This window comes from Haemorhous mexicanus, chromosome 3 (assembly GCF_027477595.1).
Source record: "Haemorhous mexicanus isolate bHaeMex1 chromosome 3, bHaeMex1.pri, whole genome shotgun sequence".
Classification (NCBI taxonomy): Eukaryota; Metazoa; Chordata; class Aves; order Passeriformes; family Fringillidae; genus Haemorhous; species Haemorhous mexicanus.
Genome location: NC_082343.1, coordinates 22,648,476 through 22,663,376, shown reverse-complemented (window position 1 = coordinate 22,663,376; position 14,901 = coordinate 22,648,476). Strand labels below are relative to the sequence as shown.

The 14,901-nt window shown below is 37.6% G+C and overlaps 1 protein-coding gene across 2 annotated transcripts in view; it reads left to right on the top strand.

The window, feature by feature from the left end:
• Positions 1-2,257: 2,257 nt before the first annotated feature.
• Positions 2,258-14,901, top strand: part of CENPF (centromere protein F) — a 35,517-nt gene continuing 22,873 nt past the window's right edge. For both annotated transcript variants that reach the window (XM_059841057.1, XM_059841056.1), the window contains exons 1-8: positions 2,258-2,335; positions 2,806-3,008; positions 4,366-4,562; positions 5,895-6,010; positions 7,021-7,112; positions 9,392-9,659; positions 11,168-11,370; positions 14,062-14,187. In XM_059841057.1, the coding sequence (XP_059697040.1) occupies positions 2,847-3,008; positions 4,366-4,562; positions 5,895-6,010; positions 7,021-7,112; positions 9,392-9,659; positions 11,168-11,370; positions 14,062-14,187 (1,164 nt within the window). In that variant the 5' untranslated portion in view covers positions 2,258-2,335; positions 2,806-2,846. The remainder of the gene's footprint in view (positions 2,336-2,805; positions 3,009-4,365; positions 4,563-5,894; positions 6,011-7,020; positions 7,113-9,391; positions 9,660-11,167; positions 11,371-14,061; positions 14,188-14,901) is intronic.

The following is a 14,901-nucleotide window of genomic DNA, read 5'->3' as shown; positions in this document are numbered from 1 at the left end:
AGACCTATAGAATTCAAGCCAGTAGAGAATAATGAAAATAATTAAAAGTGTTAGACAAACTGATGGTTATTATTAAGATAATTTATAAATTGTTATTATTTTTTCAGAATATTTGATCTTACGTATCTCATAATTCAGTCTTACATTTACTAATAATTTATTCTTATATTTACTTCTGGCAATTAATGTCTTGACACCTATGAAGGTATTAGGCAGAATAAGTTGATGTGGCAAAAGAAAAAACAAGTTTATGTACTCTTTACAAGTCTTTTTATCTTTCATGATAATTAGTTCATTCCTGCAATAGTTACATAAAGGTTTTCAAATATGAAAGAATTAATTGATAAATCATTAACCCAGTACAAACCTGACCATTCTCAGAAATCAGCTTCAGAAAAAGTGTTTTCTCATATTTAAGTTGACAATAATGGTCAGGTTCCCTTCCTGTAGCCTCAGTTATCCAGATATTAATCAGACTCCATCTTAAAAGTTCTGCACAGAACAGCTGATTTTTCACTTTTCATGTCTTGTAAGAGCACTGGAGGCTGTCTCTACTCATTCATTCTCTTCTGAAAAATATGCCACTAGTCATAGAAGTTGAAGCCATTTCACTGAAGTTTTCCCTGAGGGATTAATCATGATGAACTAGATTAAATGCTAGAGCTCCATGTCCATCCGTAGTCCCACTGTAATATCATGAAAATGAAAACTCTTCAACTTCTACAATTGATTAAGTAGCAGTTTTTTACTGTCCAATGGGAAACACTGAAAGTAGCATTTAATGAGTATTTTATTCTTACAGAACATTTGCCCCTTGTCCACCACACAGAGGATCCCCTTCACTTCAGACTGGTTCTCAGCTTACACTAATTATTTGGCAGTACTTATTTCATTACTTATTTGGCAGTGTGTGAGGATTTTCCGCTCTTCTAAAGTAGTTCCTGCTCCACTGCTGTTCTGTGCTGCTCCCCCAGGAACACCTGCATAAAGTTCGCCATGGAAATTTCTAGCCTGTCTGGTTGTTTTGGGGTTTTTAAATCATTATTTCTGAAGAGGTATTTGTGATGGATCAGTTCCATCACTGCAATGGCTTGTTTTTTTCAGGAGATAGTTTGGAGATTTTTTGACAATGTGCTGGTGAGTTTGTTGTGCTGTGTTTATTTATAATCAGAGCTCTCACCAGCTGACTGGTGAGCTGTTTAACTTCTCACGGAAGATTTGTTTAACTCGATTTCCTAAATATGATTAAAAGAACAGAGCTTGAGTAAATATTCTCAGAACGATTATGAGAGGCAGAACATTTAAATAGGTAAAATGACAATCAGATCATAGAATCACAAGTCACGGATTCTGACGGAAGGGAACATTGCACATCAAATCCAAAACTCACCTCAGGGAGGGGAATACCAGGGGGTTTGAAAAACCAGTCACAGGTACCCGGGGAAGTTCACAGGAGCCTTAGAATACTTCAGCCTTCACAGTTGCCATGTCCATTCTGTGCTCTGTGTTAGACCATACTTACAAACTATTTTGATTGATTTTGTATTTCTGGGCAGAAAACGTGTAGCATTGGGCTATATTGCCTCCCTCGCCTCAAAAAAAAAAAAAAAAAAAAAAAAACCCTAAAGAAAAAACGAACCCCAATCCCCGGGAGCAGAACTGAATACGAAAGCACTTCGGGATCCCGCCGTTGACCTTTCCCAGTGAACGGTTTCGACCGGCACAGCGTGTTGTCGTTCATTTTTTCAAAACTCAAGTTCTCTTTGGGGTTGGGAAAGTGGGTTTGGATAAAGATGTGACACCGCCGTTACACCCCACAACCGCCGCTTTCATCCCCATCCCTTTGCCCACCCTCATCCCACCCTCATTCCCTTCCCGCCCCGCCGCTCGCCCCGCCCGACTGCGGGCACCGCCCCGCCCAGCTGAGGGCAACGGCCTCAGGGCCACGGCGCGCCTGCGCCGCCGCCTCCAATGGAGTTTGAACGCTTCCGAACCAGCCACTCAGGAGGGCGGGCGGCGCCACGCTGCGCTCCCATTGGCCGAAGGGCCGCGGCCGCGTGGCGAGCGGCGTGGTGAGCGGGCCAATCAGCGCGCGGGGCCGTGGCATGGCGGGGGTGGGCGCAAACGGCCGCAGGGCGGCGGCGCCGGGTTTGAGTCGCGGCGGGAGCGCGGCCGCTGTGAGGGCTGAGGGCGCCGCGGGTCTGTGGCGGCAGCGGCGGCAGCGGCGGCAGCGGCGGCAGCGGCGGCAGCGGCGGCAGCGGCGGCAGCGGCGGCAGCGGCGGCAGCAGTCGACGGGCTCGAGTCGCTGTCGACGGGCTCCAGTCGGCGCTTAACAGTGAGTGAGCCGTTGGGCGCGGGGCTGACGGTGGCAGACAGCCGCCCTGTTCTGTGAGGGCACTCTCGGCCTGTTGGTCTCTAATTTTAGGTACTCTGAGATACCCGAGCTCAGCCGCGCTGCTTTGAAAATAAATAACGAAGCGTTGTTGGGGCATCCTACGGAGCCGTTTGTTTTGGCAAGGACACGCCCCCTGAGGTAGAGCTGTCAAATGCAGGTCTAAGAGTATAAACCCTGTTGTTGCCAGGAGATTCCTTACAGCGAGGTTTTATGATCTGCTCTTAACTGCATACAAGTGTGTCAAAGTAGGACTTTATGTTTTAAGGTGCTGCTTGGTGTTTAGATCAGGAAGCCTGTAAGGTTATGGAATGCTGTATTCTAATCGCTGCTGAGCTTAAAAGATGCAACTTTAAAAGGGATGCTTACTTCACCTCTTGGAAGGTCTCATTGTAGTTGTCTTTGTGTTTCAGGCATAATACTCCATTCTATGTGAAACAAGAATCTGGCCAGTATGAGCTGGGCTGTGGAGGAGTGGAAAGAGGGTCTGTCCCCCAGAGTCCTGCAGAAGATCCACGAGCTGGAAAGTCAAGTGGATAAGTTTAAAAAGGAGCGTCAGCAAAGGCAATACCAGCTAGAGACTTTGGAGGCAGCATTGCAGAAACAGAAGCAGAAGGTAACCCAAAATGCTGTTCTACATGCTAAACCCTGTCATAACAAATTTGTTTTCTGGTAGTTGTTGTTAGGGAATGGGTTAGTGTTTTGCTTCTTCTCCCTGACTGAAAGGAAAGGTAACACAGAATTACAGACTGTCTGTCTTCATCTTACTTAATACTCATCATGTTCCTCCCTCTGTTTAGTTCTTTTTGGTTGTTAATATAGTTCCTGCTTCCTATCTGTTTGGCATGATTGTCCATTTCTAGTTATTTATGTGTATTTTGCGTTTTTTCTACAGCTCTTTATGATTAAGAAAATAAACATTTTATTGTTATACTTGTTAAAATCCATGATAAGGATTGGGCCTATTTTATATACCAGAGCTGCACAGTTGGCACCCTCTTCCTATTTTATCTTGCCTACAGATATCTATAATCTTAGTTTATGTTTTTCCTTAGTTTTTTCCTTGTAGATACTGGGGGTTTAGGATTTGGTGTTCTTTTTAGTTTTTTGGGCTGTAATTTTACACCTCATCCAACTCTACCCTGTCAGCTCTGTAACCAAGGGACTGAAAACCTGATTGGTCAGGGTCCTGCCATGTTTCAGGTCAGCAGTGACCCATTTGGTTCAATTTTGTTTTGTATTCTTTGACTTCAGCTCAGAGACAATTTAAGAAGGTTGCTTGTTATTCCCCTTAGACTGCTACAACTTTCTAGAAAATCTTTAGTCTAGCAGTTTCCTTTGAGTCTTTTCTCGTGAGTTTCCAGGAAGTTGTTTCAACCATTCCAAGGAACTGCTGTGGTCCCCAAACAAAAAGAAAGGATGCTTTAAAACTCCCAGAAGCATCAGGTAATACAATTGTCAGTCAAAGAACAGCACTGTGGCAAGGATGATGCCCCTTGGCTGTTCCTCCAGGGAGGAGAAGGGCATTTTTTCTGCCAGACTCTGTCTTCAAAGCTGTGACCTTTAATAATTATTGTGCACACTTTGTGGAGTGAGCCAATGTCTTCTGGCTGCTAAAGATAGCCTGGAAAGCAAAGTGAGATGATCAGTGAAGAATGTGGACTAATGATGATTATTAGTATTTAGGGATTGTTTAATTTTTTGAAGAGCTAGTATCTCATCAATAAAGAGAAACTGTTAATGTCACTGAGTTGAATTTTGGAAATGTGTGTTTTGTTCACACCCAGGAATATTTAAACAATGTGTACATTTGAGGTTTTAGAGCTGTCAGGATTTTCAAGTGTTATGAAGAAAATAACAGCATTGTGCTGAACCCACCACAAACATCTGAACTTTGTGTTACTAAAATAATAAATGCACCAAAGTATAGAGAGGAGTTGATAACTTCAATAATGTCTCTGTGTTCCAACTAGGTTGAAAGTGAAAAAAATGAATCTGCAATACTCAAAAGAGAAAACCAGAGCTTGATGGAATTGTGCGATAATCTTGAGAAAGCAAAGCAGAAAATTTCACATGATCTTCAAGTAAAGGAATCTCAGGTCAACATTCAGTCAGGTCAGCTGAATTCCTGCAAGAAGGATATTGAAAAGCTAGAGCAAGAACTGAAAAGGTGAGGACTTGCTGTATGTCTATAACATATTTACAATACTTATTTCATAATTTTTTTTTCCTCATGCCTCATACATGTCCCAGTAGAAGCAAATAAAGAGGAAGCTGCATTGCTTTTTCAATATTTCTTTTTTTTTTCTTTTTTTTTCTCTTTGATTTTTGTGAAAACTAAAGAGAGTTGAGGTATTTGACTGCTGTGACAAATAATGCAACACAGTTTATGGCATGTAGAAATACCAACTTTGTGTAAGGAGCTGCTGAGATCCATCAGTGAAGAATCCAGTGAGATTCAACAGGATTGATAGAACCCCACTAATGTTCTCTGTATCTGCTGTCAAATGTTGGGACTGAGACTGTGAGCTGAGGATACATGTTCCATTTATCTATTCCCAAAATTGAGTCTGGTTTGCTGAGTTTTGCCTTCCCATTTTATTATTTTATGTAACTGTTCATTACAAAATATCAGTTACTGCATGTACTTCATTCTTGTGACTTTTGTTTGTGATTTTGTATTTGTATGCCTTTTGTTTCATACCTGATCATTTGCCACTTCATCCCAACTGATGGTCCTCTGGGAGAGGAGTTCTTGGCTTTGAGCTGTTAAAGAGAGAGAAAATAAAAAAGGCAAATACGGAGTCACTGATGCAGTGGGCTACAGCCTGGGACTATCATCAACCTGTGCTCCCTGAGCAGGACAAAAGTTACTGTATGGCCTCTGAACTAGTTATATGGTTTCATTGGATGCCCTGGTATCTTCAAGCTCACAAAATTCCCTCAAATGGGTTATCTGCTGTGGTGTTTTGGGTAGTGGAGTAAATGGAACACATGAAAAATACACTGTTGACTGGAGAGTATTCCCTTGCATTTTGATGTAGTATGCATACTTTTCTGAAGGTGTGCAGTATCAGAACATAACTGAAAGTTGTGTTTCCTGCCAGAAAGATGCTCACTGAAGAGTAAGAGTTTGATAGTCTCAGTGCTTACAGTTATTTGGGTGTGTTTAGCTGAACTACAGCTTCATACAGTAAGACCTCAAGGAGTTCTAACAGAATTTCTTCTACTTGGGGCTTGATTTTGTTTTTTAGTTGTGACTCCTGTGTAACTGATTAACTATTTTGAAACTTTAAATAAAATATGTCATTTATATTTTTGTGTTGCACCATCTAAAAATTTTCAGTGGATGTGTCTTGACTTGATCTTTAAACTAAGTCCTTAGAATGATATAATTTGTTAGTGTATGTCAGGCTGTTAAAAATAGCTATTTAACTTTTTAGTTTCCATTTTTTTTCTGTTATTATTTATTAACTTATGCTGTTGCTTCTTTCCTAAACAGATGCAAATGTGAGCTTGAGAGAAGTCAGCAAACATTGACTGCAGGAGATGTATCATTCAGTGGCACTCCACAGAAAAGTTTTACTGCTCCTTTAACACCAGTTCAAAGTAATAATGGTAAATGATCCTTTTCTTCATCCAGGATAGATAGTCAGTTTTCTTGGAGTTTGAGTATTTTGAACACTACACTTCTACTAAGTTGCCTAGCCCCTCTTATATAAGTTATAGTGAAAGTATCTAATTTGTAGCACCCTAGGTTTCAATTTTCAAAATTACTAGTACAGATTGAACACGTCACAAATATTACATTTTTTCAATCTACATTGATGGACATAGAATAGTAATAAAATATCCTCCAGTAGACTGCAGCAGTCTTTTGAATGCCTGTTCCTGGTGTCAGCTCTTCTCTTCATGTTGTGGGGAACAAATTTCTCCCTGTGCCAGAGGTACTTTAACTAAAATGCAGTCAAAAGTTAAATGTGTTATTTATTTGGAAAGGATTATTTTTTTGCACAGACTGTTACTGTGCATGATAATCTATACAATTAATGCTCTGTATTTGTTTCAAAGCATCATGTCTGTCTTCGAATTAGTGACATCAAAAATATTTAAAATACTTGAGTAAACTGGACAAATGACAGGAAGTTTCCTTAAGTGGAGAATTCTGTGGTCAGACACTCATGCTCTTTGTGCTGAAAAACTTTGTGTTCAATATATTATACATGTTACTTACTTCTTTCAGTGCTGTGAACAAATGTTCTGAGAGTTTGGCATCTCAGTCTTACTCCAGTGGGAAATCTGAGATAATCTCTTACTCTTGTTCCTTTTACTTTCTTTTTGCATATCTGTAAAGGGGTGCAGTTAGTGGCAATGCCCAGCATTCCACTAAGCATGGCACTCCTGAAAGAGATAAGATTAAAATGATTAAAAGATTAAAGTTTACCTAACTTTATTTAAAATTATATTCCTGGGGAGATATTTTCCTTTGAAATCTGTAGTCTTAAATTCATTAAGATAATTGAATCCTAAAACATTTCAAGTCAGAAGGTACCCATAGGGGTAAGAACCTGGCTGGATTGGGTAAAAAACTGGTTGGACTAAGGCAGATATTCATCATGTCTTTGTAGATGCTAAGTTTGAAGAACTAGAAGAAAAATACAGGAAAAAAGTACAAGAAAATAAAGAGCTAGAGTTACAACTGAGAACCATCCAGCTTAAGGTAAGTATCTCTTAGGAATGGTTTGTGTGATATCCAAGAAAGTAACCACTGATTGAACTTGGAAAATGAAATGGAAAACTAGTGAAAAATATCATACATCACATAAAATATAATTTCAAAAGAAAAAGAGAGAGAATTAATCTGTGTACTGCCATTTAGAAGTAGTCTTGGAGAATTCAGAAAAGCCATCCTCTTTAAATAGCAAAGGAAAGGAGGACATTAAAAATGAGAACATCCTTCACAAACTGGAAGTCTCCTGCAAGCAAAGACAAGATAAACCAGTGTCAGTTATGCCAAGTTAAATACTATATGATATAACCTTGGAAAATATTGTGAGTAATGATTCACGCCTAGAAAATAGAAACCCATAAATCTTTCAAACATATATGAAGGAGGAACAGTGTTAGCTTATCTCTGAGAACAAGATGAATAAGATGCGAAAGCCCTCAAGGAAAAAGCCATTGCAGAAAATGTGAAATAATTTTATCTTTGGTACTTACTATGTAAAGGTTTAAAAACTTTTATATATCAGAGCCTTTTTTTGAATGTGTGCACAGCCTCAAATTGGAAATAAGAAGTAGTCTTAAATTAGATTGATAAAATTAATAGTAATTTTTAAAAAAAATCACCAGATAGAGAGAATATTTTCCCATTAATTGATAGGGCACTGCAGTGTGGGACTGTTTAATCACTGTGATGTGCAATGTTGCCTTATTCTTAGCTTGACACTGGAAGGGGACAAGGATGATGACATGAGAGAAAAACACTTACAATGCTGCTTCTTGGAAATACAGTTTAGTCAGGCCAACATTTTGTCCTGGGCAAATTGTTAGAAACATGACACGATATGTTTATTGAAGCATGTGTAGGCGTATGGAGAAAAGGTCAACATTTGCTGATAAAGGCAAATCATGCCTCATATTTCAGACCTTTTGGGGGTTTTCTTTTAAGAACAAATCAGAAAATGCATGAGTCAAGTGCAACTTGGTGTAGTGTTGGATATACACTGATGAAATGGAAAAAATTGGATAATGGGAGCTCTTGCAAATTTAAAGGAAAGATTGAGTGCAGAGTGGCAAAAAATGGTCCATTTTTAATGGGGAATGGTCAAGAGAGGAGCCTGAAAAGGCTTAGTAGAGAGACTTGTGCTATTCAGCATATTGATTAGTGTTCTGAAAAGGAATTGAATAATATGGTTGAAGACCACCCAACATTTTGTAACACTTGCAATAATTACGACGGTGAGTAAAATTCAGCTTAAAAAGGAGTAGTGAAATAATACATGAGGAAAACATAATTTGAAAAAGGAATACCTGATATGTTCCGACTTGTAGTCTATGATTCCAGGAAGCATTTGTTTGTCCTTGTGGCTAGTTCTGGATTCAAGCTTTTGTCTCAGAAACTATACATTTAAGAGGCATATAGGGGAAATGATTACTGCATGCATGATTTAGTTTTCTTTTCCTCTTTGTTAAGAAGTTATTTTACAGGATGAGACACAGCATTCTGGACAATGTAATAAAGATTTTTCATCTTGGCACAGCTGTTCCTAGATAACAGCATATTCTCTGGTTTGACTGAAAAGTCACATTGGGTATTACATGGTTTAGTGATTTAGTTTAAGAAAAACTAATTCAAATGAGCTGCATTCCAAAATCCAGTTAAAAAGGCAATAGGGGCTTTACTGTTTGAGGTTCTTTTTGGGGTTTTTTTCACTTAAGAAAGAGGAAAAAAGTGTAATTTTTCTGTGGGGAAATATTGAAAGCTTGTACCTGGCAATTTTATTATAGCAATTTTGGAGTACTCTTTTTATAAGCTTAAATAATTAAATGTGTTTTGAATTTACCTGTGGTTCTCCGGTAGAACGAAATTTTGGTCAAATATCAGATATGGTAATCTAGACTTTACTTGTCTTCACTTGCCAGTAAAAATGTAGGCTCTGATTTTAAAAAATGTTGGAGTTTAAAAACTCCTCTTTAAAAAGACAAAAATTTGTGTATGTTACTTATACAGATACACAGGTCACAATTCTTTTTTTTGATATCCTGGTTTGTGTTTATAAGTAGCAGCTCTGCTTGGAATCTTGGGCTGAAGTTATTTATTTTACGTGGCATAAAAAATAATGACATATATCAGGGCTTCGCACTGGTTGGTGCTATTATGTTATAACTATGTGGAATGATGATGACCTATTAGCTATTAATGTTAAATTAGTTATTTTGTTTTATGTTGGATAAGAAACTGTGTAAAGGTACATCCTTTTCTTTTTTTGGACACAGAAAATAAACCAGCCTCATCCTCAAAGCTCTTTGAGTCACAGAGAGATTGCTCGGCATCAGGCTTCCTCATCTGTGTTTTCATGGCAACAGGAAAAGACACCTTCTAGAAATCCAGAAACACCTGCAAGGGGAAGTTCTGCAGCATTCTCCTTTCCTTGGGATAAAGAAACAAATTCAAGTATTCTGTCGGAGAAGAACGAGTTTGACAACAGCTTTGCAGAGAACTCGAATTCCTCCCTCATGATCCAGCTAAAAGCACAGAACCAAGGTATCCGATGCATTTCTTTAAGACCCAGAGGCAGTCTCCTGTATGGTTTCATGAAAGCTGGTGTGCAGATAGAAGCAGGCTATTGATATTAGTGCTTTAGCAAGGAAAAGAGAAAGATACTTGCTGTTGCCTTTGGCATCTGGCCCTGTTGGCTGCTGATGTATTCTCAGTGAACAGCCATACACAGCGCTTGCCTACAAGCTGTGATATCTTTTACATAAGGGGTATGAGAATTAGAATGGAGCAGTTTTTATTTTTGGGCTGCTTAGGGGACATCTTCTAAAAGGAAAAATGCCTGTTCCAGGAGCAATAGGATTAATGGAAAGAATCATCTTAAAGCAGCTAAAAAAACTCTTCAAGATTTCATTGCATCTCACTAAATTCAATCTAAATTCAATTAAATTCGATTATATTTTTCCTTATATTTCTATACTATTGATACTTCTGACTAAGCAATAGTGTCTCAAAAATTTGATGACTGAACATGCTTAGTGCATACCTGAGTTGGTCCATGATGGATGCTACTGGAAGCACAAAATGAATTACAATCAAAACCCAAGAGAGAGTCTTGTATTGCACATACTGACATGAGGAAATAATCATTCCTGATACCTCATAGTTTTGAGAAAGGAAATAGCTGGTTTATTGTGGATTAGTTGAGCATTCACTTGAGCCTGCTATTTGTACCTTTTGGACAGCTTTTCCACTGTTTTACAAGTCCCCAAATGCTCCAAACTCTTCATTCAAATACCTCACATACAGCATCACTTTTGGTGGCTTTTTCAACTTGGAAGCCATACAAATTCAGAATCAGGAAGACAGGACTTCTTTTAACAAAAAACCTACAAAGCCAGATAATATTAATTCTGGATAATAATTCCTGTAGCTGACTTATGTTTTCTGCTGTGAATTGTGTTTCTGCTGTGTCGTGGTTTTTGGAAGATAAACCTTACTGATGTATACTGTGAGAATATTACTTTGTTTAGTTTTATATGCATGCAGTTTTGAGACAGGAAAAGGATTAAAGTACGAAATGGGACATTTACAGTTACCAAGTAGTTGAAAAGTCTTTTGAAAGCACAGCTGTGCTAAGGAAATGCTTGTAGTGGATATACTTATAAAAGTAATTTAATTGTTATTTCAAGTGACATGTTTCTGCATGTTTAAAGACAGTAACAAAACAAAAAAAAATAAGGCAGCAGGAGGAACAAATTGTCTTTGCCTTTGCAGCCCTTGTTCCTGAACTCTCATGTTTGTGTTCTTTCTCATGAGGTAGGAATTATTGATTTACAGTCAACTGTCTTTCAGTCTTGATAGTTTTTGTTATTGATGTCATAGTAGAAGACAGTTAAAACTTGTTTTAGCTTGCTGAAAATTTTACAGGGTGTCTGCATATGCCAGGAAATTGGGTTGTTATCAAACATTTTAAATAGGAAGTGGAAGTGTGTTGGAGGAGGTACCTTCCAAAGCATAAAGTATCCTTAATCTTTACTGTTTTTAAAATTTAGAACTAAATTCCATTATTAAAGACCTAGAACAGCAATTGCAAGCTCAAGAAAAACTGAAGAGGTCCCACATGTATAAACATCAAGAGACTGAACTGGAGCTGGACAGATTGAAGTTGGAATTAACAGAGAAGGATAAAATTCTGAATAAAACCAGAGATAAACTGACTCAAACAAGTACACAACTTGATCAAGCTACCACTCAGGTAAAATGTCTCACACAGCTTCTGACTGTCTTTACAATTCATTGTCAGTATTCCTATGTGTTAGTTTTCAGCCATTTAATAACAACCAAGGTTCCCAGACTAAGTTTATCAACAGTTTACTGAGGATCAAGTTTTGAGAATTATATGCTACTTTGATATGTATTATATGTAAAAACATTAATCATGTAAGCAGTTGCCCATTTTCTGGAATGGGCACCTGAAGAAATAATTTTCATACTCTGATAAGATTGACTCAAATTCTGAAAAATATTTCCTGATCAAATTGCATAGAGCAACAATGACATCTGGTGGCAAGTTTTGGCCCGAAAAAGACTGTTGCATCTTTGGCTGAAAATCAGAGTCTGCAGCTTGTACTGCAGGATGTTGTGGGGGCATGGTCCTTGTATTGTGAATTACTTGTTTTAAATAATGTCTAGGTAAAAATGCAATGCAAGATTAAGAACATATGCAATTTCTAAATAGGATTTCATGGCCTAATCCTAGGGAGTTTGAATTCATAGTAAAAACCAAGAGAATAGTACTCTTGCTTAATCAAGAATTTACAGAGCATATGTAAGTAAATACACATAAAATTCTGAAATCGATCAGAGTTTTGCTTGTAATCATGTGCAAAAGGATAATACCAGTGCTTAAGGTAATTTAAACTGCAGAAGGTAACAAGTATTTTCCTTGATTAATCAAGTTGCATTACCTTCCTAAAGTCTATTTTCACAGCACTTAACAAATTTGAAATTAGTGCACAGTCATAATTCCTTGAATCTTCACATTTTCATCTATCTTTTTTCTCTACTAGTGATTCATCTACAGTCTAGGGAAAAAGATGTTTCTGTGTGTGTCTTCTCTGGGTAGAATAATTATCCATGTTTGTCAGCAGGTTTCTACATGCTACTTAAGTATATTGATGAGCTAACATTTCCCACAACTCCTGTATAGGCCCTTAAAAAATAAACCTTTGCATGTAAACCTTGATCACTCTGCCTTCTCAGAGAGACAGCAATATTTGCCTGTTTATAATTCTGTGAGGAACTAGTTTAGGGGAAGTCTTGGCTGGGTAAGGGAAAATCAAACACCTGACATAGTCCCTTTACTTTATAAAGGCACTGTCATCATGGTGAGTTCGTGGGAAGACATAGCTGACCCAGTCTGACAGCTCTGTTTCTCTGAAAAGGACTTAATTTTAATTTATTTGATTCTAAAAATTCAACTTCCTAAAGATTAGGGTATTATGTATTTAATTTCCCCTTTGATAATTTTTTATTTAATTTTAAAAGAGTGGAATTGTTTTACTAAAGAATCAAAGGGGATTAAAAGCAGCCCAAGGGAAGGGGCAAGGTTGTACATCTAGAAACATGCCTGGGGAAGGACAAGGAGAAGTGGGACTTTCCACCATTGGAATTGATGTGCAGCCCATCCTTAAGGTGCAGTGCATCTTGCCCCAGAAAGTTCCTTTGGTCCTGCCATCTGAAGGGGACTCCTTTCTGTTCTGTTTCTTCTTTCTTGCACTGGAATTGGGTCTCTGCCTGCCCACTCTGGACTTTGAAAATAGAACTGTATTGAGATTTTAGATTTAGTTTGTGCCTTGTAGCCTGGATTTAATCCTGGCAACCTCCCTTGTACACTTCTCTGTCGCTGGTACTATTCCCAGCACCTCTGTGTTTTCAAGTATTTTCACTCCTTGTGAGATCTGCAGCCTTTCTGCAATCACCTTTCCATGTGATCTTACGGAAGTTCACAATCCCTGCAGACGCTGCCTAATACGTGACATCCCAATGCAACTACCTGCTTCTTAGTTTCTTATTTCTACCGTTTCATTAACTCAGTAAGCAGCTCTCATTGCTGAAGAAAGAGAGTCCCATTCACCCTTTGCCATTTTTTCTTACTCTCTAGGGAAAATAAAGTATGCGTTTTGCATTAACAAATTTGGTCTGGAATAAAATTTACTTTTTTTTTTGTTTCAGGAAGTTAGGTGAACAATGCTTCACTCTCTTGAGTGACGTAATATTGGCATAATCAACTGAGTTAAATAATGTGGAGGTGAACCTAGACATAGCTTGCTGATTTTTTTTTTTTTAAGTTTAAATTGTAAAAAATACTGTTATTATAAACTAAGATAGTTGCTTCTTTTTTCTGTCCAAATCAACTTGCTGAATCACTCTGAAATTCAGTGGAATATCCATATATTTTCAGTCTAAACATGTAGTTGCTTAGCAGTTAGCAGTTGTTCTTTAGTTGGTAGCAACCTGAGGTACTGAAAATACAATGTATTCCTTGTGCCAGATATAACATCTTTCTGCAGACTGTCAAAAGCATTGATTTTCTTATTATCTAAATATATTTAAAGATATGTTATCTTATATATCATCTAAAGATGTATTTATTATTGTGTGTATACATTCAAGTATACACATACACAATACATATATTAATGTATATATGCTCTGTCTATGTATACACACACATTTTCTCACTAACATCAGGAAGAATGAATGAGTTTTGTACTTTGGATTGTTAAGATTTTTTATGGTACTAGCTAAAGTTACTGTGGTTATATGAATGCTAGAACAATTGTAGTAGCTGACAGAAGTGAACTTTTTGTATGAGAGCTTATAGATTTAAATGAAACATCACTTGCACCTTTAACACTTATGATTGATAATTAAATTATTATAGGTCCAAATGTTGGAGCAAAAGGTGAAGCGATTGTCAGAGGAACTGAATTGCCAGAGACAAAATGCTGAGAGTGCTCGTCAGTCTTTGGAACAGAAAATAAAGGCCAAGGAAAAAGAATACCAACAGGTAAGACAAGGAGAACTGTTTAACTTTGACTTCTTGAGGAGATGAAATCACTTGGCTTGTGTTGTATATCTGATTTTCTATTAATTGCAATCACATTTGACAGAGAGGTAAAAGTTGCAGAGGTAATTGGAAAAATGGAAAACAAACATTGCAATAATGGGGATAGTGTAATACTGGGGATAGTATTCACTGAAAAATAGAGAACATGTTTGAGAGATGGATTTGCATCTTATTCTATGAGAAACTAGGCTCCATTGTTCATAAAATGATGTATATGTGAGCTCAAACTTAGTAACCAGCTCAATTATTTCTGTGGAATTTGAGTTTATTTTCTTCTGTGTGAAATGCATTCAAACTTATTTCTTTAGGATTATATCTCTATTATTCTAATTTTGGTTCATGCTCAGAAGATGTTAATATAGTCAATTAACATAAGTGTCTTTCATTTCCTTCATGCCAGCTCTTGCATAGTGAAGTATAGCACAATGCCAGGAATTTTTCTGTAATGAAGTTATATTTGGTATTAACAGCATTAATACTGATTTGGATTAGGGCTAAACTCTTTGTATTTTTCTTTTTAAGCTAAATAAAGTAATCAGTGTTAGGAAATCCAAGACACAGATTCAGAAGTGATAGTGCTATTTCAGATGGGCATTTGAAGTTTGCTTTAGGGATTGAATATAAGGGCATTGCCCTGACACAACTGCTTGCTGT